General features: G+C 35.2%; 1 protein-coding gene across 1 annotated transcript in view; it reads right to left on the bottom strand.

Moving 5' to 3' along the window:
• Nucleotides 1–1,608: 1,608 nt before the first annotated feature.
• CAPS2 (calcyphosine 2) overlaps nucleotides 1,609–24,303 on the bottom strand; it is a 30,051-nt gene continuing 7,356 nt past the window's right edge. Inside the window, exons 6-18 of the mRNA XM_032999864.1 lie at nucleotides 23,967–24,140; nucleotides 21,468–21,587; nucleotides 17,784–17,851; nucleotides 15,310–15,429; nucleotides 14,079–14,153; nucleotides 13,161–13,256; nucleotides 12,960–13,053; nucleotides 9,986–10,101; nucleotides 6,931–7,007; nucleotides 5,191–5,345; nucleotides 4,540–4,659; nucleotides 3,389–3,485; nucleotides 1,609–2,100 (exon numbers count right to left, since the gene is read on the bottom strand). Coding sequence (XP_032855755.1) covers nucleotides 1,925–2,100; nucleotides 3,389–3,485; nucleotides 4,540–4,659; nucleotides 5,191–5,345; nucleotides 6,931–7,007; nucleotides 9,986–10,101; nucleotides 12,960–13,053; nucleotides 13,161–13,256; nucleotides 14,079–14,153; nucleotides 15,310–15,429; nucleotides 17,784–17,851; nucleotides 21,468–21,587; nucleotides 23,967–24,140 — 1,488 coding nt within the window. The 3' untranslated portion in view covers nucleotides 1,609–1,924. The remainder of the gene's footprint in view (nucleotides 2,101–3,388; nucleotides 3,486–4,539; nucleotides 4,660–5,190; nucleotides 5,346–6,930; nucleotides 7,008–9,985; nucleotides 10,102–12,959; nucleotides 13,054–13,160; nucleotides 13,257–14,078; nucleotides 14,154–15,309; nucleotides 15,430–17,783; nucleotides 17,852–21,467; nucleotides 21,588–23,966; nucleotides 24,141–24,303) is intronic.

The following is a 24,303-nucleotide window of genomic DNA, read 5'->3' as shown; positions in this document are numbered from 1 at the left end:
AGACCCACTAAAGATACATCCACTTGTCATCAATTTTTCCATTCCATAGGACAGTGTGGAATAATCTTCCTAAAAGTATCACAATAAAACCAAGCATTCCAGAAAGAAAGATGTCAATACCTCATTTCACAATCACTTTCACATTTATTAAACTGAGCTAGAATTTTATATGTTGGTACAACTCTCCTAAGTGAACAAGTCTAAATAGAGCAGGTGATTCTTTGAAAAACTAATAAAAATTACACTTGGTATTTTTCAGTTATTTGAACTGACATATTAACAAGCAGATCCCTGTAAAACCAGCTGAAATTGCCCTTCTCAGAATCACCAATTCCGAGAATGCTAATTAACAAAATCTTTCCAGCAGGAGACATTCCAGCAGGAATGGAGAGTAAGAAAATCATAATGAGCCACATCACAATTCTTGCTGAGAGTAAGCATTGACAGAATTTGCCTTTCTCTGTAAACCAATACATACTGACTTTTGCAGCCTCAAAAGAAACTCCCACAATCCCTCATTTGAGGATTTAGAGCAGAAACAGCAATTCTACTTACAATTGAGGACAGGGTACAAATAATCAAAACATAACAATGCACAAGCTGTTAGAACAAGAAAGTACTATATCTGGAATAAACCAGTCAGCCACTGAGGGACCAAAGTCCCTCATTTCAGCATTCATTTCAGCACTGACCTTAAAATCCTATGAAACACAAATTCTGTCTCAGAGGAAGGTTCTGTTAACCACAGATTATAAATTCAAAACAGGCAGACAAGCACAGAGGAATCTAATATATTTTAATTGCATAAGCTGAAGAAATGCATTTCAACATACAGTTAATTTTGGTGACAGGTACATTGAAACCAAAAGCTATCTATCTCTCTCTATATATATAATTAATAATACATTTTTTATTTCTTAACACAAAGAATTTTTCAGAATTAACAAGATGTATTACATTGAAAAGCATACCTGGCTGAATATTTGAAGTAGCAAGGAAAATTTTAAATTCATAGTTTATTTTTTGTTGTGACAGAGGTGGTTGTTTTGGGGTTTTTTTACACTCTTCTGGCTCATACTTCCAGAGTAGATAGGAAATGCTATATATCAGCTTGACAAAGGATATCATTGCTAAATTTTAGTTAAAAAATCATAGCAATAGCAAGTAAAACCCCCAGATATTTAAATATAAATTATTTGTTTTGAAAACCACTTAGCAAAGTAGAGGAAAGGAAAAAGTGCATTACAAAATATATGTGTAGATATTAAAACCTTTGGAATTCAATGCTGAGCTTTGGATGCCTGACCAAGATGAAAAAATAAGATCAGTCAAGATGGCCCGCAGGCCAAAAGGCTAATTGGTGCAAACATTTTTGCACTTTCAGTACTGCAGACATCCTCAGAATTGGACAAGGATGACCTGCTCTCTCTCAAGCTAAGTACCAGCATAAGAAACAAGAAATGAGACAAAGAATATTATAAGAATAAACATATTACTTTCACAAGAAGAAAACTCTGAAGAAAAGCTACCATTGATATTTATACAGCCGGATCTAAAGCTTTTCACAATGCATCATAAAACTAAATTTTCTATTGCATATAACCCTTCATGCATTTCAGTATTCTAATTCTCTCTTATAATAGAACAGGCCACTTTAATATCAAGTAAACGATGCCTTTTGGTATAGGGACCAGACTTTATTATTTTCAATGAAAAGGAATGAACAGCATTTACATTAAAGAAGTGGTTAGTAGAGCTCAACAGACACTCTAACAAATTTTCCATGTATTATTCTGAAAGTATTAATTTTCAGTGAAATCAGTTCAAGACACTAATTATGAAGTAATGCACGTTAGGACTAAATCCTCTCTTATTTAGCTCATTCCTTGTTTAGAAAATGTCTCCATTTTTGTCATCTTCCACCCTAAATTCCCCAAGGGTTCCTTAAGATATTAACAAAATCATCATCATCCATGATTCCAATACTTAATCCTTCATAGTAATCTTCAAACTCAGAATAGGACACTTCACTGGAGTTGCTGCAGGACTCTCCTAATGTTTCTAGAAATGACGATTTAATCTCTTCTTCTGTAGCTTTGCCTGTGAAGGTATATTTTTCTATTAAATACATTTTCAAGAACAGTGAATGTATAGCATTTAGGATACTTCAGGCAAGAAACTTTCAAATTTTAGCTTGCAAGTATTTTTACTTGAACAAATTCAATATTCTGATTTCAGAGTTAAGTCATTGCCTCACTTAATACCAGCTGCAGAAATCATCTTATTTAATAGCACATGATAACTTTAAATATCAACAGAAGCATGAGACCACAGTCAATTTCAATGAATTATGAGAACAGGAAGATTTTTTTCTTTAAATGACTGCAAAAACTGAATAATGCATTTATAAACTAAAGTTTTGGTAATTCAGAAGTTACTTCTAATAAAGCACATTTAATGTAATACAAGCTCAAAGCTCTAAGAAAACTTTAAGATGCAAGTTTGCATTCGAAAAGTGTTCTGCAATTTACATGCGCATTCTAGGGACTTAATAAAGATTATACTCAATATGCTTTCATAGCATTGAGGAAAATGGTAAAAAAGTATAGCATTACAGCATTGGAAAAATTGCATGTGTAACATCTCTATACCACCGTATGTCTTCATGTGTTACCATTAAAATCACTGGCAATACAAACCCCATCCTTTCTTCTACAGGTAAAACAGAAAGGGTCAGGACACTACGGAGACTTTCACAATGACTAGTTTGGTACATGGAGATGTTGTTTTAGAAATTGACATACAAATATTTAAACTCCTATTTTTTCAATGGTAGAGTTTAAACCATTTTGAGAATGCTGAAAAATATATTGAAGATATCAACATTTCTTCTGTAAAGGACAACAATCCTGTTGCAGAAATAAATGATTAATTTATTCAGAAGAAACTTCAAATGCTGAGTACATTCAGTATCAGTTGGAAACCTTGCATAGTTTGATGGAAAACAGTAATATGAAAATAAGAGTATCCTCCTAAGAGAAAATTACTAATATCATATGTGACACTGGTCACTTGCACACGAAAGCTGAGAAATAACTGCTTAAATGTAGTCCTACACAGGTATGGAAAGGAACTACTCTGCATATATGCAGTATTTGCATCTTGATAAAAAACAAGTATTAAAATTGTGTATATGAACTCCATTACTATTTATAGTCACATTCCAGATAAACACGTTATAGGTCATCAGAGGAAAAAAAGTTCTCCTTAACAACTAAAATCCAAGCCAATATGAAAACAGTTTGTATTTGCAGTTTCTGGATGTGGTATCTTTGCTAACAAGATGACTTCAGTAGTTAGAGATTTATTTTTTTTTCATGTGAATTACCTGCCAATACTAGAGGATGTTTCTTTGCACAGTAACATTTTCTGATATCTACCAGAGGCACACTCCCAGTTTTGTTGAAATCTAGTTTCATATAAGCCTGTAAGGGAAAAAGAGTTTCATATAAGCATACAAGGAAAGAAAAAAAAAAGTGGAAAGATGGAAAGCTCAAACATACTTAACTACCTAGCACATATTTGTAGAACTTGTGCAATGGATTATGTGAATTTACGTATTTTATGTAAGGCACCAGATACCAGAAAATTATTCTAGATTATGGAGTTTCATTATTTTATTTCAACAGCTTTCACATCAAATGTGGTCCCCTCACCAATTAAGAAAAATTTGTCTTCTCTCCAAAATTTCTTGCCCATCCTTAGAATCAGAAGTCAAGCTGCTTCCCTTCTGCATCCTCCAATTCCTCCATCATTCTGACAGAGGCCTCAACACAGCCTCTACAGCACTGCTAACAGCAGCTTCATTTTCATTTCGAGTTACTCAAACACCCATGTGCAATAGGAGAGTCAGATCCTCCATGACTAAAGTATGATGAAAGTATGTGTCATTTTTCTTGATCTTGATTTCCAGTCGCTACTCGATTGGCTGGTTTGTAATCAGTGTTTCATACGGCAAACGGCCTCACATTACATTACAGACATATAACAAATGGCATTCCAAATATAAGAAGTGTCACAAATATAATGACTCTAATTGTAGGTCTCAAAGGAGGCAAGTATTACTGCCTCCTAGTTCAGATACTGAAGGGAAAAAAAAAAATCTGAACACAACTATAGTGATCTGCCAAAATAAGGAAACAGACTTCTGGAAGAGATAGGTTCAGGCTGCCAGATGCTTTATACACTGGACTGAACTATAAGAATAGCATACATATGCATAAATGCAAAGCAATAAAGGAATTAAATTCTCAAGTTTAAAATTCACTAATTCAATAATGGAACAGCATGCAGTCCTCTAATTTATTTTAATAAACTGATCTGAAAGTTTAAAAAGTCAATTACCAGATGCATAATTTAAGAAAAAACAAAACAAACACACAAACAAAAAAAAAAAAAACAGCCAGAACATGGCTAATAACTAACTCCACAGTTAGACTTCAAAATATCTACACTTAGAATATCTACAACAAAACTTACTTTTCTTACAAACGCTTTCCTATATTCATTCATTTCTCCAAATATGGCACGAGTAAATTCTCCATAGTCGACCTTATCACTATTGCAGTCATCAAGAATAAGCCATAAGGATTCAAAGTCCTGCAATTTAAAAATATTTTGCCAAGGTTCTTCACTATTTGCTAGAATAAAACAATTGCTATAATAGGTAATTACAGTATTCTCGCAAAAAAAAAAATCCAAATCTAAACCGATTCCAAGATTTGTCAAAATAATGCAAGTTAACATCAGTCACTAATGACTACAATTCACATTATTTGCAGTTCTGATAGCTGCGGGCTATCTTTAAAACATAATATACAAAACAAAGGAAAAAGGTAAGTAAATAGTGTCTTATAATTATTTTTAAAAGGCCAAAAAATAAAAAAAAATGGATTGCAATCCCACTTGCATCTTCATGATGTAAAAAGATCGATTGTTTTTAATTTTATTAGGTTTTTTACTCTTAAGAATTTCACATAGAACTGATTGCAGAAATGCCAATGTATCACAAGGAAAAAAAAAAAAAAAGACTCGCAAAAAACAGCTATTAAAGCATAGATTTAAGCAAAGAAAATAAGTTATTCCATAAATTAAAGGAATAACCATGATTACAGTTTCAGCTAAACTTACCCCTTCAGGCATTTCCAAATGGAATACTTTTAGAGCTTCTTTAAAGGCTGCCTGTGAGAGAAAACCATTTCTGTTCTTGTCTACTTGTCGGAAATACTTTCCTAAGCCTGTTATAACCCGAACTCCTCTTTTACTTAGCGTCTCTCTGAATATACCTGAAGATTCAGAGAAATAAAGGACACAAGGTTTACCTGAAGCTGGCCACTTGCTGTGGAGCTGATATAAAAGTAAAGAAAACCACAACTACTTATGATACTGCTGGTTAAAATGACACATCCATTCATCCAGGCTCCCTTAACTTTGATGAGAGAATGTCAGTTCAAACTGAAACTATCAATTACTTACCATTTGAGTAGAAATCATATAAAGCAGCAGCAACACCTAACAAAACTTTCAAAGAAATCACAGAAGGAAGGAAGGAATGCCTACGTGCTCAGATTATAAAACTGCTTACATACCATGATTCAACATACAAAGCAACTTAGGTAATACAAACATTCCATTATGAGATCAGAGTTTCTCCTTCGTTGTACAAACATGTTAAATATGCGTGGAAACAAGAACAAAGATAAGTAATTCTGCAAAATTATTCCAAAATGATATGCAGAAAACTACATCTATGGTAAAAATATTGGTCTTATAAACTTTAGGTAGCAGGTTTACTTTAGGGATGTCCAAGTTTCTTAGCGTACTCTGTTAACCGAAGTCATATGCTATTATTATATCTTCAAATTACTTGTATCTACAATTCTAAAGCAAAATAGGGGGGAGGGTGAAAGAAGGAAGTTTTTTCCAGTGAAGTTCAAACTCAGATGCATGTTAAAAAACATCTTGAAGTATATACAGGTAACCTTCTTCCAAGCCACACCAGCAAACCTTAGATGTAGTCAGATAACTGAGAAATCAATTTGTGTCTATTATGTGAGGGGAAAAGATGGAATAACTAGAAGATTTAAAAATATCCCTAATTATTATTCCAACAATTTCTCTAAAAGTAAATGTCCAAGCAGATTTAAGTGGCCAAAGAGTGCCTACTTAAACCAGGTTTAGCTAATGACAGTGAACAGCAGAGGCTCTACAAGCTGAAAGCTGCTCAGTTCAACAGTTTTTGTTAACCACAGGTTACAAAGGCAATACACAGCACTGCATAAGCATCCTTCCATAATTTTAAACACAAAGCTATGCCTTTGTCCTAAATACTGTAGGTAGGAACCTGGAAAATTTATTTATACATTCCAGAATATACTACTCGATCATACTCACATATTTTAATCATAATATTAAAGACTATCAAAAAACAACTTATGAATGTATATAATGGCAAAAAGAAGCATCTAGAACAAAATTAACTGAAGAAATTAGATTGTGTTTGTACCTTTTGCCAATAGCTTTTTAAATTTAATGCCAGTTTAACATAGGATCAGTGTTATGTTTCAGCATTTTTTCAGAGATCATGCCAACACAGAGATTACTATTTTATTGATTAAATCCACAATTATCCTTTGCAATCTCCATGACCTTAAGCCAGACTGTTTATTTTAAAAAAGAGAGAAGAAAAAGTATTCTTATGATTTAATTATGCTGTACTGAAATTCTAATAATATTCTGATAAATATTTAACTTTTATTTAATTTCATGTATACAAATGAAATCTTTGTAATATCACAATTGTTCTTTGTGTTGATCTGTAAAGACAGAGACACAAAAATTAAAATTAAATGGGTTCAGGTAAACACAAACCTTGAATCTTCCTGAAAACTTCGCTGTCATCAACTACTTGCTTGGAACATTCTTGCTTTAATTCCGTAGAAGCAGCTCTAAAATAATCAAAATTAATGTTGATTGGTGAAATTACATGTAATATTACTGAATTCAAAACAGCTGTAGAAAAAACATATTGAACTTTATATTTAATTCTTATACTACCCTTATAAGCATAGTATCTAATTAAGAGAGTTTGAGATGGCACACACAAAAGTCCTTGCTGAACAGCTGCAGATATGCAGAAATTCCTTTCTGACAGTATTCCATTAGCAGCTCCTCTACTAATTCATTAATAATGGGTAATTCCTCCTGTGCATAAAATCTCCAGAAATTTATTTCAAGGCAGTCCTAATCTCCATTTTAGGTCACTGGAAGAGTTTGTTAAAGCAACTACATTTAGTTACCAACAGGAAAACAACATGAAGTAGCTACAAATATCTCTTTAGAAGAGAAATAGCAAGGGTATAGACCAAAAGCTAGACCATCATATTTTAGGTGTGATCTAGGAATTATGGTTGAATTTCGTGTTTTGTCTAGCAAGTTCCCTTCTGAGAATGGCTTCCCAAAATCCCCCATCATATATTTAAATAAACCCATTATAAAGGTTTATTTAAAAAATACTGTGAAAGAACCTACTGGAAAAAAAAAAATCCTACAATTATTTTGATCTGAATATGAAGGCAAATGGAAAAGCACTATTGTCAACATTGAGCTGCTTGCTCACCAGTGCTTTGCCATAGAGTACTCCTCCTACCTTCTGAGGCCAAAGACGTACCTCTGCTGTCTATTACAACTTTTCACGTCCACTTTATGTACCTCCCATTTTGAAGTCCCTAAAAGCTTGCCTGTATCAAACCATCTAACTGGAAAGTCACCAACCACCTGCAGAGGACAGCGTACTCTCTCTAAAACACGTATAAAGCAAAAGATTCATGACTTGTGACCGCAGGGCATAGCTGCTCCAGGAAACCTGCAATAGATCTTTCGAGCTGTACCTAAGCAGGATTCTCTGTGAGTACAGTAATGGGGGTAAGAGGACTCATTTCAAGAGTTTTGCACCAGAGAATACTGAGTTCAATAACACTACCTGTTCAGAAGAAAAAGAGAGACTTTACAATCTGAAATTTAGTCACTAATGGAAAGAACACAGAGAGAGAGTATAAAAAAGAAACAATCTGTTCCACCACAGGTAGCAGAAAATCCAAAATTATAACCCAGTGAGCAGGTCTTCTTTCTGGAGCCTTCAGAGATAACACTGAATCAACTCCAAATTTCACAGGTATAAGATTAGCAACAAATGAAAGGAAAAGCTGTTTACCAGAACGATAGGCTTCTGAGATGTAAAATGTCTTACATAAACTATCTGAAATTAAACTAGATTGTGTTTTATTTCATGGAAGGAAACCTTGCAGGGATGGAACAATTAACGCTAAGCATCATACAACTACATATTTCTATAATCAATTACATTTGAATTTACTGTTTTATGTACTGTTAGCTCACTATGGCTCCTTTGAAAAGCTTTCAGTGTAAAGGGACCTTAAAGTGACTATTCCCATAACTGAGAACGAGCTTCATGCACCTAAACCCATGCAGAAAGAAAAACAATAGCCAGCTATGCTAACAGAAGTACTCTTTAGATACCTAATGTATTTAATTGAGATTCTGTTATTGCTGTTCCTAGTCAAGGAGGGATTGAAGCACCTGATATATGAGGAGAGGCCAGGAGAGCTGAACTGTCTAACCTGGGGAAGAGAAGGCTCAAGGGGTCTTATCAGTGTGTATAGACACCTGACAGGAAGGAGTAAAGACGACTGAGACAGGCTCTGCGTGGTGGAGCCCAGTGACAGGACAAGAGGCAATGGGCAAACTGAAACACAGGATGTTCCATCTGAACACCAGGAAACACTTTTGCACTGTGAGGGTGACTGAACACTGAAATAGGCTGCCCGCAGAGGTTGCAGTCTCCATCCTTGGAGGTATAGAAACCCCAGCTGGATGCAGCCCTGAGCAACATGCTGTAGTAAACCCTACTCTGAGCAAGTGGAAGGACTAGAGACCCTCTTGAGGTCCCTTTCTATGATTCCATGTTTTTATGAAAATTTCTACCATGTAACATCTGCTACTGGCTAACACTCCTCACTAAAATTTGAGTAATCAAACTGACTGTATTTCTAATGCTGTTAAGTAACTTCCGTGTCCAGGCAACACAGCAGTGTGATAATTTTTATACCAAGATTATATTTGTGCTAAGAACCAGTATACTCACAATAGAAGCCAGAAACCCCAGAAAAAGATGATTCATTCCCTAGAAAGTTTACTTCTGCATAAATATTGAGATGAGGATATTACTTTCAAAAATAGCACATACTCGGAGATTAACCACCTAACCATCTGAAAAAGTTCTGAGAAATTCCCATCTTTCACACTATGGAACAACATAATTTACTAAAATCTATTTCAAAAAAGTAAGTGCAGAAATCCTGTCCCAGTGCCTGAAGTCTTCAACATGTGGCAACATCTGGAAGAACAAAGAATGAATGAATAGAAAAAGGAAGGAAAATGAAAAATAAAAAGAGAGAGAGAAACTTCCAATCCTTCCCCTGCCTGTGTTCAAACACTTGTGATATTATGACTGATACAAGCTCTCAACATAGGCTTCATGAAAGGTCCAATAATAATAATAATGCTGATCACAAAAGAAAGCATTTTTTCCCAAATGTAGTATTTTAATTCATCACATAAGAAAAGTTTCAGTATATGATTAGTATATAAAAACATCTGACTTCAAACAAAGCAAATAAGACAGTTTCTTAATTTTATTAATTCTAATTTTAAAACTACTCCTCATCATTCTAGAAAGTTACTGAATTTCATCAACTAACATCTATTACTAATTTCTTCTAACAACAGCCTAAATACAGATTTTTTTATTAGAAGTATGAGTAGTAAGATGTTAGAGGCTCTTATTTAAAAATCTTTTTTGCTTAAGGAAGGAGAGGTAATTTGAAAAACAGTTAGCTACACTTACTTTAGAAAGTTCATAGCTGCTTCATCAATACTTATCACACGAAGGGTGAGAACTGGGTTCTGCTTAACACTTTCTGGAAGGTTATGATCAACACTTTGGAAAGTTAGGTTAGCTCCCTGTTGGTAAAGCATACAATGACTTAGAAATAGGTTGTGTATTTCTTAAAAAATATTCTGCAAGACTTTCAAGTGATTGTTAAAAACCTTGTGTCCTGGGTTTGAGTGAGTGATGGGGTTTTTTTTTGGTAGTGAGGGAGGGGGCTACAGGGGTGGCCCCCTGTGAGAAGCTTCTTGAAGCTCCCCCAGCTCCAAATCAGCTCCACCTCTGCACCAAAACTGAGCCAATCAGCTGCACCTCTGCAATAACATATTTAAGAAGGGACATGGTGAGGAGGAGATGGACTTCTGAGGAGGAGAAGTTGCAGCAGCTGCGTGAACACCAAGGTCAGTGGAGGAATGGAGGAGGAAAGCGGGAGGAGCAGAGACCCCCCTGTATCCTGTGGTGAGGCGGCACCCATGGAAGTCTATGGTGGCAACACTCGAAGGCAGCCAAGATCCTGTGGGAAGAAGCATCTCCCACTGTTGTAGTTTGATGATGGGAGGATTGCAGCATGCAGGGGTGTCCCACGCTGCAGCAGCTCAGGAAGGGCTGCAGCCTGTGGGAGGGACTCTAGTTGCAGAAAAGTTGTGGAGGACTGTCTCCTGTGAGAAGGGGACCATGCTGTAGCAGGGTGAAGTTCCAGAAGTTCCCCCCCACCCCAAGATGGAAGAAGTGGCAGGACTGACTGCTCCCCCCATTCCCTGCACCACTGCAGGGAGGAGGTAGATAGGGAGCAGAGCTGAGCCTGAGAAGAAGGGAGGGGTGGGGGAAAGTGATTTCAAGGTGTGGTAACGCTTCTCACTGTCCTCCTCTGTCTGTTAAGTGTTGTTGTTAGAGCCTGTATTAAATTTATGTTCGTTTTTTCTTCCCCTAACAAGTCTGTCTTTTGCCCACCACCACAATAATGGGAGATTCATCCCTTCCTGTCCTCATCTCAAATCTCAAATCCCAAACCTTTGCTTATTTTGTCCTTCTCAGCACTGGGGAAGAAGGGGGGAGTGAGCAGCTGTGTGGTGCTCAGTTCCCCTGTGAGCTCAAACCACACCTTGGTATGAAATGATGAAGAGGTATAGCTAAGGTCAGTTAAACTTCTTTACAGAGCCTTTCTAGTACTAAATGAAAACAGCTGCAGGCTCTAAGAGAACACATTATCCTCTACATAGAGTTTTTTCTAGTAGGAGGGTCTACTGTTAACTAACCTACAGCTGAGAAACATGAGACTACAGATTGTTGCTCCCTCAGCCAAGTTCTACTTCTCAATTTTTCTTCCTTCATCATTATGGGATCCAAAACTCACTGGACCATGGAAGAGAGTCACAGAAGATGACACATTGATTCCAGGAGAGCAAAGTTCTCTCAGACTAGAGAAACCATCCACAGTTATTGAAAATAACCTAAAATCATACTTGAGGTGAACAAACAACTTAAAAGTAGCCTTCCCAAAGTTCAAATCATCCCTGCAATGTTTAACTATAGTTATTCTTTGCTAGATTGCTAAATTGATAGATTTCACTAATAAATATTGAATAAAAATACATTAGTAGCATAGAGTTCTATTACCTAGTATAGTCTCTTCTGAGTATTACAAATTCCCCTTCTCTCCAAGCTGGGGCCAGAGGACACACCTCACATATTTTGCAAAGCTAAAGATGCTTTTTAGTTAGGGAGAAAAAGGAAAGGGAGAGAAAGAAAAGCAGCGAACTAAAAGCAAAGAATGCTGAGAAGATTCAAAAAGCAGTAGTTCTAACTGTAATATCCACACAGACTTAGGTTATAAAGCCTCCAAAACCCATAAACTAGGGAGGAGACTGAGACACTGTTACTGTGGGTGTCAACCATTTGAACTTTGTATCAGATTTGTATATCTTAATGTTAGCCCAGAAACCCAATTTGCAGCTATGGAGATTCACAGGTACAACGTCATTCCAAAGAGCTATTGAACTCAGTAGCAGTACATTTTCTGGATGGCTTTAAGACACATCTTTATTCAGAACACATTACCATCTGCAGGTTGCAAAGATACACATGACAACAACAACAACAAAAAATCTCTAAAAAATAGCTTCAACCTCCATACCATAAAGAAGATCATCTATTTCATCTTGGAAACTCTTACATTGTAGCCACATGTAAACAAGTAGGATTAGGCAAGTGGTTTGACAAAATACTCTCAAAGAATGTTGTTGTCTTTCAATACTTTATTCAAACATGGTTTTGCTCTAAACTTAAGATTTGCAGGAGGATGTGAACAACTCAGTGAAAGCACTCTGTACTTGAAAAATTGCTCAGGTATTTATAAACCAGGAACACTTAACCCAGTACAGAAGTACAGCAGTATAGAAGATGCAATACTATTTGTAGTCAGTCATCAGATGAGCTGGTAGATGAATTTTACCACTGTTTCAGAAGCTCTCTCTAAACTGCTAGTGGTAAACATTTTCAAATTTTAGGTTAAAACCAACTAACCTGCAATTTCCTCATGTTTAAAAAAATATTTAATCCACTGCTTCATGGCAAAAATGCCAACAGACCTCACAAAGACGGTTAATTTTTAACAAGTACTTTGTTCTACTACATCTTCAGGACTCTCCCAAAATGTTCATTTTGTCTACAAAAAGCTCTGCACTGTCTGCAGTCTTGTGCCTTCTAGTGGAAAAATTGCAAACTACAGATGAATCATAAACCGAAAATGGAATCTCTAAAACGTAGGACAGCAAAATAACCCAGACTCCTGAAAATCTTTAATTCAAAAACGTTACTGAAGGAAAAGACCTTTGGTCTTCCCTGAAGGCTAGATCACAATTTTCAATTCGAATATCTAAATATTACTTCCAAATCACCAACAAAATTGCCTTCCATTCAGCAGAATACTCACAATGTAGAAATCACCAAGATCGTAAGCGTTTCCCTTCCTTTTTCCACGTTGATGTTGATAAACTCCCTTCTGAATGAAAGGCAAGGCATTTGTTCTGTGAAATAATTCAAAACTGCTATTACAACCATGAAATTTATTTAAGTTTCCTAGATACAGTGAAATATATTTTCTAACACCTTGTTAAAAAGAAATTTATCCTACCTATTTTTTCCAAATTGTCGGAATTCATACACAGTAAGGGATTTGTCACATGCAAAAAAAAATCCAATCAACTCTCTACAAGCATCGCGACCGTTTCTAGAAGGAAAATTGAAAAGCACCTTTATGGTTTTGCATCTATATAAATCCAGTTCAACCCAAACATAAATAACATTTATTTTGGAATATGTATTTTATTTCCAATGTTGCGTATTGCACAGTCTTTTTCTTTGAAAGAGCTTTCTGTCTATTTTCTCTAAAACACGCTGGAATTTAACTTCTGGACTTTTCAAGGCTCCATGTTTTAGTATACCAATGTAATTTTCACTCATTAACTAAAGTATTACTTACACAAGGCCTACTGCATTCATTATGGTATATGAAGCTATGCAGCTGAATCCTCAGCTATGCCTAACAAATATACAGCTCACTGCTTCAGAAATTCTTCATCTCTGAAAGTAGAGTTTATGTTTATGCCACCGCTACTCAATTCAGAACAGTTTCAAAGATGCCCTACACCTGCAAGTTTAATACATAAGGAGCTACAAACAAGACACAAAGCCATTCTTTCCATCCACAGTGGTTGCCACATACTAAATAATTTTTAATCAGCTGAGGTGCAATATCTAAGAGCACTATTTTACACAGCCCCTGTGATAACTGTCCTGCACAGAGCTATGGGTATGATGGTAACATAATGTTACTTCTGGATCTTAACACTGTACAATGGGACTGTAAGGCCACTATCCATCAGCCATGCCAAAATTTTTATTATACATGTATGCATATACATACCCACAGAGCACTTTTTTTCTGAACACAGGGAACAGAAAGGTACTGTGCAATTAATCATTTTAAGAGGGCAAAGATCACCATTCATAAATTCATAGAACTTAAAAGCTTCACAAAATTTGTGATTACCTTGATATAATCCTACTATCAAAGCGTAGCTTGTTAGAGAGCATGTTTTCAGTTAATCCTGATTTGGTCCTTATTCTGTGAAAATAATGCAGCATCTTAATGATACCTATATGCTCACAGAGAAATGTTACATAAAAATCAACTGTTTCAAAACTGCAAAAATTGTGAAATACGGTATCCTTGGCAACTGGCTGAGGAGATGATCCCCTTGTAGCTGAATTAGACAGAACTCAGAGTTGTAATGTAGAAGGTGTTCTGTAATTATATCATATGAGAGTACATTCATAGAAGGCATAGATATGAATGGGATATTTTGTTTATATACACTTATATCAAGAATTAAACCTCTACCACTCACTATTCAAACAATCAATGTGTTTTCTTGCAAAAATACCCAGGTTGGGGCTTCTTTACCCACCTACATATTTTATATTGGCCATATTACTAGTTCCAGAAATGGAGATTCGTCCACATGATGGGTGTGAGAGATTGAGACTGGTTTTGTTGCCTTTTTTTTTTTTAAGAATACAAAGATGACATTTGTTGGAAAGACTTCAGAGCAGGTTGTTAAAACGTGCAAAGCAGAGATGTTTGCCTGCAGGTTGAGAACGATTAACAGAACAAAACTAGGACCTGCAGATGCATTTAATTTTATGGATCACAGTGTTTTCTCAGTTTTTCTTAAGTCCTTGGAGTTATTATTTCAATGCTCACAGGCCATGAATGACTCTTAAATGCCAATACGGTTAATTATTGCAGCAGAAATCAAAACATGGAAGAAAAGTATGATTATATTGTGAAGATCTACATTAGCATTTATGGATGCATATTTATGCAATTTTATGCACCTCAGGATAGGAATCTTTAACAGGATATGACAAGATTGCAAGCACTCAACAGCTCAGAAAAGGCTGGCAAAAGCCTGTGATGAAAAAATAAATATAAGCTTAAGAATGTTCTCCCAGGTTTTATAAATTCTATGAATCGATCATTATACACAGAAAATCCACACAAAAAAGGTCCCACTAGGCAATTGTGAGCATGGGGAGGCTACAAAAAAAGGCTTCACATGAAGCTGGTGGATCCAAGCCAGAAATAAAACATCTGGAAAGGCAAATAGACTTCACAGAGCCCAAAATAATAAAAAATATAGCAGAAAATGTATTAAAAACCAACCAAACAAACAAACAAAACAAACCCCAAAAATAAACAACTGCTAGAGAAAACTTACTTCGTTTCATGTAGCGTTCTTTTCCTAAAACGCATTGGTGCTGTCCCAGTTCCCAGAAGTCCATGAGCTTCCTTGTAAACATCAGCACGCGTGGATTGCTCTGGGTCACTTATAACAGCTCTGACCAGAGAGAGCAGGGAGAGGAGCCCTCTGACTTAGTAAGTTTGAATGTCAGATCTTACATATTCTTACTCAGGAAATAAAACACCCCAAAATAACACAGCAATAAAATCTTGGACTTACCCATTAAGCTTGCATAAATTTGTGGTCTTATTTTTGTGTTTGTTTTTACAAATTCTGAAGTGTATTATTCAGAATCAAATGCATGCAATAATATTCTGGTAGTGTACTACTACGTAGTAACTTTACATGTATATACATATTATTTTAAATATAATTTCAATAGGTACATATAAAATAAATCTTAGGATTACACAATGGTGAGGGTTTTTTCCTCATTTTCACTATTTCTGTAAAAATTCCATCATTGATTATCTTTATCAATAGGTCCTTCCAAAATCAGTAATAACAGTTACTACTACTGGCCAGCAACATCATCCAACAAAAACATTGGCACTTCCTCTCCCAAAGCACTGACTACACAGTCCATAGGATCCCAAAGTCCCATCAAGCAAATAAGAAATAGATGAACTAGTTTTCAAGCATTTTTATATTCTCTGTATCAGTTTAACAAATAAACAAAAGAAGACACCCTTTAAAAATACATTAGATTCTTTTTATGTTATTGAAATGGTTCATGATCAGAAGAAAAAAAGAATTTTGCATGACTAATACAATTTTATAAACTTACTCTCTAAACTTTGCAGACCCATCTTTGCACACAGCAGTTACACTGATTTAATTGCAAAATTGGCTCTACTACTTAAAAAAAAAAAAAAAAAAAAATCAAAACACCTTTGTGTTTCCCTTAATAGATTTTTTTCATGCAACAGTTTTGAACTAATCTTCCCCGATTAGCATCCTGCTCTCTGATACCAATTCGTTTGGCAGTACTGGCACAGTTATATTTGGAACATAAACAGAGATATTTTTTTTAAATGAGAAGTTCATCCTGATGCAGCTGCAACACTACTGAATATTGTTTTGACATTGTCAACAGAAGAGTTCAGAGTAGGAGAAAGAATAAATGGGAAAAAAATAGGCAAAGCAGCTGAAGGAGGTTAAGCACAGAATGAACATCCATGATCCAAGATGCACAAATGTGTATGTTTTATCCAATATCAGTAGGATTGAAACACTTTAATACAACCAGAGCATTTTTAAGATAATTTCTGTAATCATCTGCTTTACCTACATCTTTGTAGAGATATGACATGGGACAATCATTTATTTGAAAATTGAGGATTTCTGCACCAAACACTTCCCTATTTTTAATCCTGAGACAATGACATTTGGAATTTAACATTGTGTTTCATGACAATCTTGTTTCATTCACGCAATGTTCTTGGTATCTCAGCTTTTAAATAACATAAAAGCATTAATAGACTTTTAAGCAATATAGCTCACTTAAACTGCAGTTGGAACAGAAATCAAAAATAAAATGGTGAAGTGCAACAACATTTCAACCTCAAAGTGTTAAGATGTGATGGGATATAATATCAGTACAGATGACTACAGATTGTAAACTAAGCACAGAATGCAACATTCTGTAGACTGCCCACAGATAATTTTTAGCAAGTATAAGGTAACATGAGACTAAATTAACCTACCTTGCACCATCCTATATTGTCATAACCAGACAACTTGGATAAAGACCTGAATTATTAAAGCATGCTTAAAAATAAGAACAAGTTTATGGGAATAATGGTAAGGAAAGATGTTTTTACTATACTGATCCATACCTGTAAGTTACTTTTTTTTCCCCCCTTAACATATAAAGGGATCTTTCTACATAGAAGCAATGTTTTCTCAGAGCTAAAGGGATAGAAATTAAGTTAGGAGAGTCCTCTTGTACAAGCTTGATCAACTTGATTCATCATTGTGCCTCTTCTTCCTACCTGCTCAACGTTGGCATAACAGTCCTTTACTCCTGAAGGATGTTGTGTCAGTATTAATAAAGGAATATTAATAAAGCTAAGATTCTTAGAAAATACAATAAATACTAAAGTGTAATTTGTAACAGCTGGCATTCATATATTTTGCTGAGGTGCAAGAGGGTTATTTCTGAGAACTAGTGCTATTGTAAAGCCCTTAAATTAGGTTCAAGTATAAAATTAAGAATTATTCTCAAAAAAAAAAAAAAAGAATTTACACATATTACTTTAAAGCAATCTTTTAAGTTAAATTAAAAAGGCTTTTCATTTAAAGAATTTTAGCAAATAAGGACACTACATCAGACTGCATAAGACTTGGAACAAGATGATCAAAACACCTCCTAGGCAAGAAAAGCCACACTCACGGGTCTAAATTCTTCTGTCGGGAAAACTAAAGTTTTACATTATAAATACACTTACCTAGATAATTGATCCACCATTACTTGTTCTACTACAGCCTGTTTTCTCCTCTCTGCAGCAACATCCTCCTGCAATGAAAAACTGACTGAGAGCAAAGGAAATACGTAACACCAGACACTTCAAATAATAAATTACCCTTTAAGATAGCATTCAGAAGTCACAATCTTACTAATGTCACAATTTTTTTTCCATCTTTTTGAATAGGGTTCTATTAGCATAACAAATAGACAAATAATGTTCTCTGCTACACAGACAAATTGTCTGCACACATTAGTTGTCAATAAATATGAGAATTCTAGTATTTCTGTGGACAGACAGCATCCTTATCTCTGTATTGTTTCCAATAAATTCTCTAAGTATAACAAAGCCTGAGGAAACTCGCACTACTCCAGGTTTCATGGTTGACACAGATTCCAACTCAAAGAACGAAATTTTACCTCCAGCAATATTTAGTCAAAAAAAAAATTTTAAGGCTTAGTTTCAACACACAATTTTTATTTGCTGCATGCCACAATAATTTGCTGCTGAGACAGGCCAACCTGAAAAACCTTTCAGGAAAGATCATCTTAGGGGGGAAGGGAATTTAACATGACCTTATTATTATTATTTTTATTAGAGTAACACTGAACCATAACCTTGTGTCATTCACTGTGACGTGCTGAGGCGTTGATCAGTATTTGTCTCATAGAAAAAGAAACCAAAGCACAAGAGGATGCTCTAAGACAGCATGGAGGCCTCTGGCAAGAACCAGGCCCCAGCATCTCTCTTCGTTTTATCCTCCAGATTTCTGAACTTTTAAACTACACCGAAATTTGTATTTTTTTCCCCAAAAAAATAATTTTTATATATGAGAAAGCAGATTATTGTTTCTAAGGGGGGGGGGCGGGGAGGATTATGCAAACTTTTTGACAACTTTGTAGGTATTTTGAAACTGAAGAATTAAGATATTTTTCTGATTGGTTATTTTTTCCCACACAGTTCTTGTGTGCAAACCAAATTCTAGATAGATCAAGCCTTCCCATGGCTGAAAAAACACCAAAAGTTTCTTCCCAGACACCAGGTAACTGTAAGGGATAATTTGACAGAGATGGTATGGGTATAATTCACAACCTTCAAGTAAATACTGATTGGCACTAACCAAAAAAAAAAAAAAAAAAAGCCAACACTAGACCAGATAGTGTTTATTCTGAACTGATTTTAAGCCTTAAAAGATTTCTGAATTACAGGAGATAGGGGTCTTTTTAGTTTGCTTTCATATTTAATTTTTGCACCTATCAGAAATACAGGTGCTTTATTCCAAGGTACTTAACCTTTGCCCATTAACTGTCACAACGGATATATTAAAAAGCATTATGCAAAGGAGGACACAATGCTAATACAGAGCAGTGTTCGTTAAAACATATTCCATGGACCCTGGCTTATAAGGTTAAACTAGTTAGCATGCTGAAAAGAACATGATTTTTTTAAAAAAAAAAAAAAGAAACATTACACCTTGATTTTCAATTGAATACTAGGTCACTAAATGTACTCTTCCACTGAACATCTTCTATTCAGCTCTTAGACAAAAGCTCTATTATGAATTCACAAAATTGCTGAGGCAACCATTGAACTTGCAGTAGCTCTCGCTGGTTAAAAAGTAGTAACTCTTGTACACAAAATATGATTATTCAGAGAAAACCAACCTTCTTCCAAAAAAACCTTGATTTTATTATATATAGCATCTATTGGCAATCACACATGTATTATAATGTCCTGAATAAGGGAAATTTCATCACAAACTGCAGAAAAAATAATTCTACTTTAACATTAGAGTTTCTGGTAATGATTACATTAAAAGGGAATTTTAACATTGTGTATTATTAAGCAAGTTTTTAAAGCACCTTAAAATCAAATGCCAACAACTGAGGTAACGTATACTCAATGAAATTAATACGTATGCAGTTACTACTTCTGATTTTTTCCATTATTCCTACCACTATCAGAAGTTTGAACCCAGGAGTACTTAAGAGAAAGAGATAGCCAGCCTGTGCAGTCATGAGTGCTAATCAATAACAAAAGGGCTCCTAAAAGTCCCAGTGGAATCTTGCTCAGACACCTGCTGGCTTCCTTTTAGAGCATGCCAGCTGCAGTGTACCTGTTATCTTCTGGTCCTGCACTGCTGTCTTTCTCAGTGTTTTCAAATTATTTGATATAGCATTAAGTAGTTACTCTAATGTTACTTCAAAACTGTTTTCCATTACCTTCACCCTAAAGTATAGATTTTAAAATTTATTCTAAAAATAACAGGAGGTTATTCAAGTTCTTCATAAAAGTACTTCCTGAAAATATTTTCTTATCATGAAAATGAATAGTGACCTCAGTAGTGCAACATCTGCATTAATTTTGACAAGGCTAGTAATCAAATAAATGCTTGCAGCAATGCAAAATTCAGTGCATAGTGATAAGCAAATAAAATAAATTAAAATTATTATATATTTTTACAATCTCATAAAATTTCTCATGGCTTAGTATTCCATGAGAAAGTTATAAAGCTAACTCTGTTCAACAATAGCTTCAGAAAACAGTTATGAAAGCCATCACTCTGCATATGCAAATACTGCATCTTGCAGTATCAGATCTCAAGGTTCTTCACCATTGTCAATAATCCTAAATTCAAGACTTAGCCTTATATGGGCAAGACTCCTATTACTCAGTCCTAAAAATAATAAAAACCCCATCTATGTAAGAAATGAAAGAAGCATACTGGGTACGTTCATATAAGAAAAGTTTTAATTCCCCTCTACGCATGCCAGTGAGGCCGTACTTGTTTCCAGTTTTCAGTGCTTCCTCCTTCCCAAGATCAACAGGGTTGAGAGGAAACTGGAAAGGATCTGACAGAGGATCAGAGCCAAAGCAAGTGAAATGAGAGGCTAAGGGAGCTTGAGTTTGTTTACTTTGCAGAAGCAGCAGCTACAAGGCACTCTGAAAACATCCGACAACCAAAGTTACCAAGAAGACAGAACCAAACTTTTTTGACAGTGGCCAACAGTATAACACTGAGGCTTGGGGGCCTTGGTATGGATAACGGGAAGAATTTCTTTACATGAAGAGTAGTGTATCACAGGAAGATGTTGCCTAGAGATCCTGTAGAAGATCCATCCTTGGAGCTTGAAGACTGAGCCAAAGCCGCAGCTGACCTAATACCAGCAGCAGAGCCCATAGAGTTTACAAAGCCAGTTCTCATCACATACTCCATTTCAGGAGTTAATGAGGGAAAACAGAGTGTTTACTCTAGAAACAAGTCAGAGTAAGAGCTGATGGAATCATGGAATTCATGGATCATGGAATACAGGCTCGGGTACAAGCTACAGACCGGAGGAAATGTAACGTTATACTCAGGTTCACTCAACTTACTCAGTTAATCTTATTGGTGTGTATATATTTGTATTTATTATTCATAATTTGCATTCTCATTTACGTACATTACTAAAAAAAATACAAGCATTGAAGATAAGATTAAAATAAATGCTCACTGGATTACTCGGTTCAGCTTTCATTGAAACAAATGTTTAAAGTCCCATGATTTCAACGGGTGCAATTACATACTAGGACCAAATCACCAAAGCCTTAACTTCTGTTGAACATTTGGGAAGTCATTCCACAAGTCTAGACAGTAAACAGCATAATACCAGCCAAAATACTTACAGCTTCATATTTCCTTATACTATGCCACATATTATAGGGCTTGCTTGTGTAGCACTGTTGCAGGAGAGCTTTCTCATCAAGAGCTGTAAGATCATCATGTCCATCTTCAAGCTGTGTACCCTACAGAAAAATACATGCTTTTCATAAACCAAATTTAATTAATTGTAAGAAAAAACAAACCAAAAAACCCCACACAACAGATTTTCCTCAACAATATATTTAAAAGTACTTTTCTTTCTTTATTTTTAAAGTGTCTACTTCTTCCACTTCATACTAATGAGAAAAAGTAAAGAATTTTTTTAAGCCTAGCTTTCTACAGAAACTGAACTTAAAAACCTTGCTCTCTAGTCTTTTCTTATACCTTTTGAATATTTACCAGCTTTCAAATGTATTGAAATTAAAATATCTCAAAAATACTGTATTCCTACAAGCTTTGTGAAAAATCAGCAGCAAGTCAGAGAGGGTAGACTGTTAGTATCTCTTTGAAGACAAGAGTTCATCCTTTTTCTGTTCTGCTCAAGAATAGCCAAAAGAAAGCAGTGGACTGGTGATTATGCATAGCTCAAAGTTCACCATTACAAAGATGCTGATTTTTGGCCAGCAAAGAAGTTAAATAGAGTCTAGATGGGGAAAAGCCAAAGCATACTGCTGAACTGGGTTTAACAGACCTGTAAATAAGTCTGAGGGTATTACAGAAATATCTCCTACATGAAGGATATGAAGAAAACTGACAAAGGAGATTGCTTACAGAAGGCAGGAATGAGGAAACTTGGGAAAGAAATCAAAAAAGTAGGTTTTGTTAGCTGTGCTCCTCTAGGAGCAGCTTCTTTTCAGAGAAGAAGTTCCCATTAACCAGATAAAATAACGAGTATCTTGAAATCTAAAGAGGTTTTGATTTATTAATTTAATCAGGTAGTGCTAATATCTAACACAGAAAATTGTTCTACTACACATTATATTAAAATCATGAGAACTGACACACACGGCTCCTACTGCTTAACAAGTATCTTTCTGGAACCCAAAAATCACCAAAATAAGCCAGTCCTCTTTTTTCTCTCCCAGTATACATTTGCCATCTATTTCTTCAGTTTCGCATTAACTTGGCTGCTCCTGTAAATACCCTTTTAATGGGCCTGCAGTACAGCATATAAAGGAGTCACTCCTTCAAAAACAGATGACATGACATGACAGTGTCAGACTAGTACATAAGAATGGAATCATCAAAAAAAAGTAATACTATAACAAATCCCCAGAACTGACAATCTTTACTGCCACCAAACATAAAACTAAACAAAGTAACAGAATTGGGTTTTTCACTCAACTGTTTCACTCACAGAATGTTTACTTATTGGTACCTGCAGGTTCTCCAAGTTTCATCTGAACATTAGAAGCATGACTATAAGAGGGGAAAGCCCTTTAAAACTATCGACAATATGTGTAAAACAACAACAATATGTGAACATAATCTTTGTCTTATGTAAGGCCTTCCCTTTTCATTCTACTGAACGTTAAGCAAGTAAAATCAGTAAAATTCATTGTTATTCATCACAAAACTTTTCTCTGAAAAGCAGTGAGCACATGTTTCCTCAACATCTACAAGCTTAACTTTTCATTTAGATTCTTAAATGGGCGTCTATCCCCAGCACAGTTTATCATTCAACCAGACCTCACAGCTGTTGCTTACTTTTGTTTCCCGTTTCCTTACACCTACAATGATCTACCTTGCTCTCTGCAACCACCCTTCTCCACTATCTCTTCCGGAACAAGAGGAAAGTTTTTTTTTTCACCCCTTTGTTTTCCAGTTTCTCTCCACTGATCTTCCCTTGTTTGTATCTTACTTTTAATTTAAAAACACAAAAGAAATCTGGCAGAATTAATACAGCTTGCAGTCCAACTGTACTGGATCTTATAAAATGTCAAAGCAACAAGTACAGATAATATCTGTCATTATTTTAACCCCATATTCCTTTCCATTTTCAGTGTTAATAGTTCTCTAAGGTATAGATCACATCTTTCACTTCCCCTTTTTTAAAATCATACATAGTCATAATTGAATAGAATAATAATTAATATACCACTATATTAAAAAAAAAATAAATAAAAAGCATGAATGCATTTTTATATTTGGAAACAACATCTTACCAAGATCTTCCCACTGTCTCTCATCTTAGGCTGAAAACTCTTCCCTATCAATCATGCTAATCTTCATGCCCAGGCTAGAGGTGCACTATGAGGGCAAATGTTACATTTCTTGCCAGAGAATATAAGCATACTTAGATTCTCAGAGCACCTCAGTTTCTTGCTCTGAAACAACTGAAACAAACTTCCTACATTTTATTCCCTACTCAACATTAGATGCTGAACTTACACGTTTTTATTTCTTTAAAATAAAATATGGAAGAAATTAATTACACATACATGCAAACCACTCCAAACACTGTAATGAAGTACTGACTTACATTTGCTATTTAAAAAAGTAATTACTTCTCTGCCAGCTACCTTTACTGAAGTTTCTGGACACTGGAGGCGGTCTTTTTTCTTTTCTGCAATTCTCTGAAAATGCTGCTTATATTCTTCCTTCATATCTGCTTCATACTGATGATACTTCAGTGTATATCTGTCTGTTGGGGATGGCAGATTTTCTGGTACTGTCTTCTGATTCAAAACAGAATGCTAAAGCAAAGAGTAATCAATATAAAAGCCTCTGGTTGACCTATTCAATGAGAACATCATTATTATAATTCTTATCCAGTCTAACTTCTGAAACATCTTAACACTATGTTTCACATTAAGAAAAAATGCAAATATGACTGCATATTCAGGTTTAATTTTCATT

Source organism: Tyto alba, unplaced genomic scaffold (genome assembly GCF_018691265.1).
Source record: "Tyto alba isolate M040663 unplaced genomic scaffold, T.alba_DEE_v4.0 Super-Scaffold_2, whole genome shotgun sequence".
Lineage (NCBI taxonomy): Eukaryota > Metazoa > Chordata > Aves > Strigiformes > Tytonidae > Tyto > Tyto alba.
Note: the sequence above shows the minus strand (reverse complement) of the source record. Positions and strands in the feature narration are given on the sequence as shown.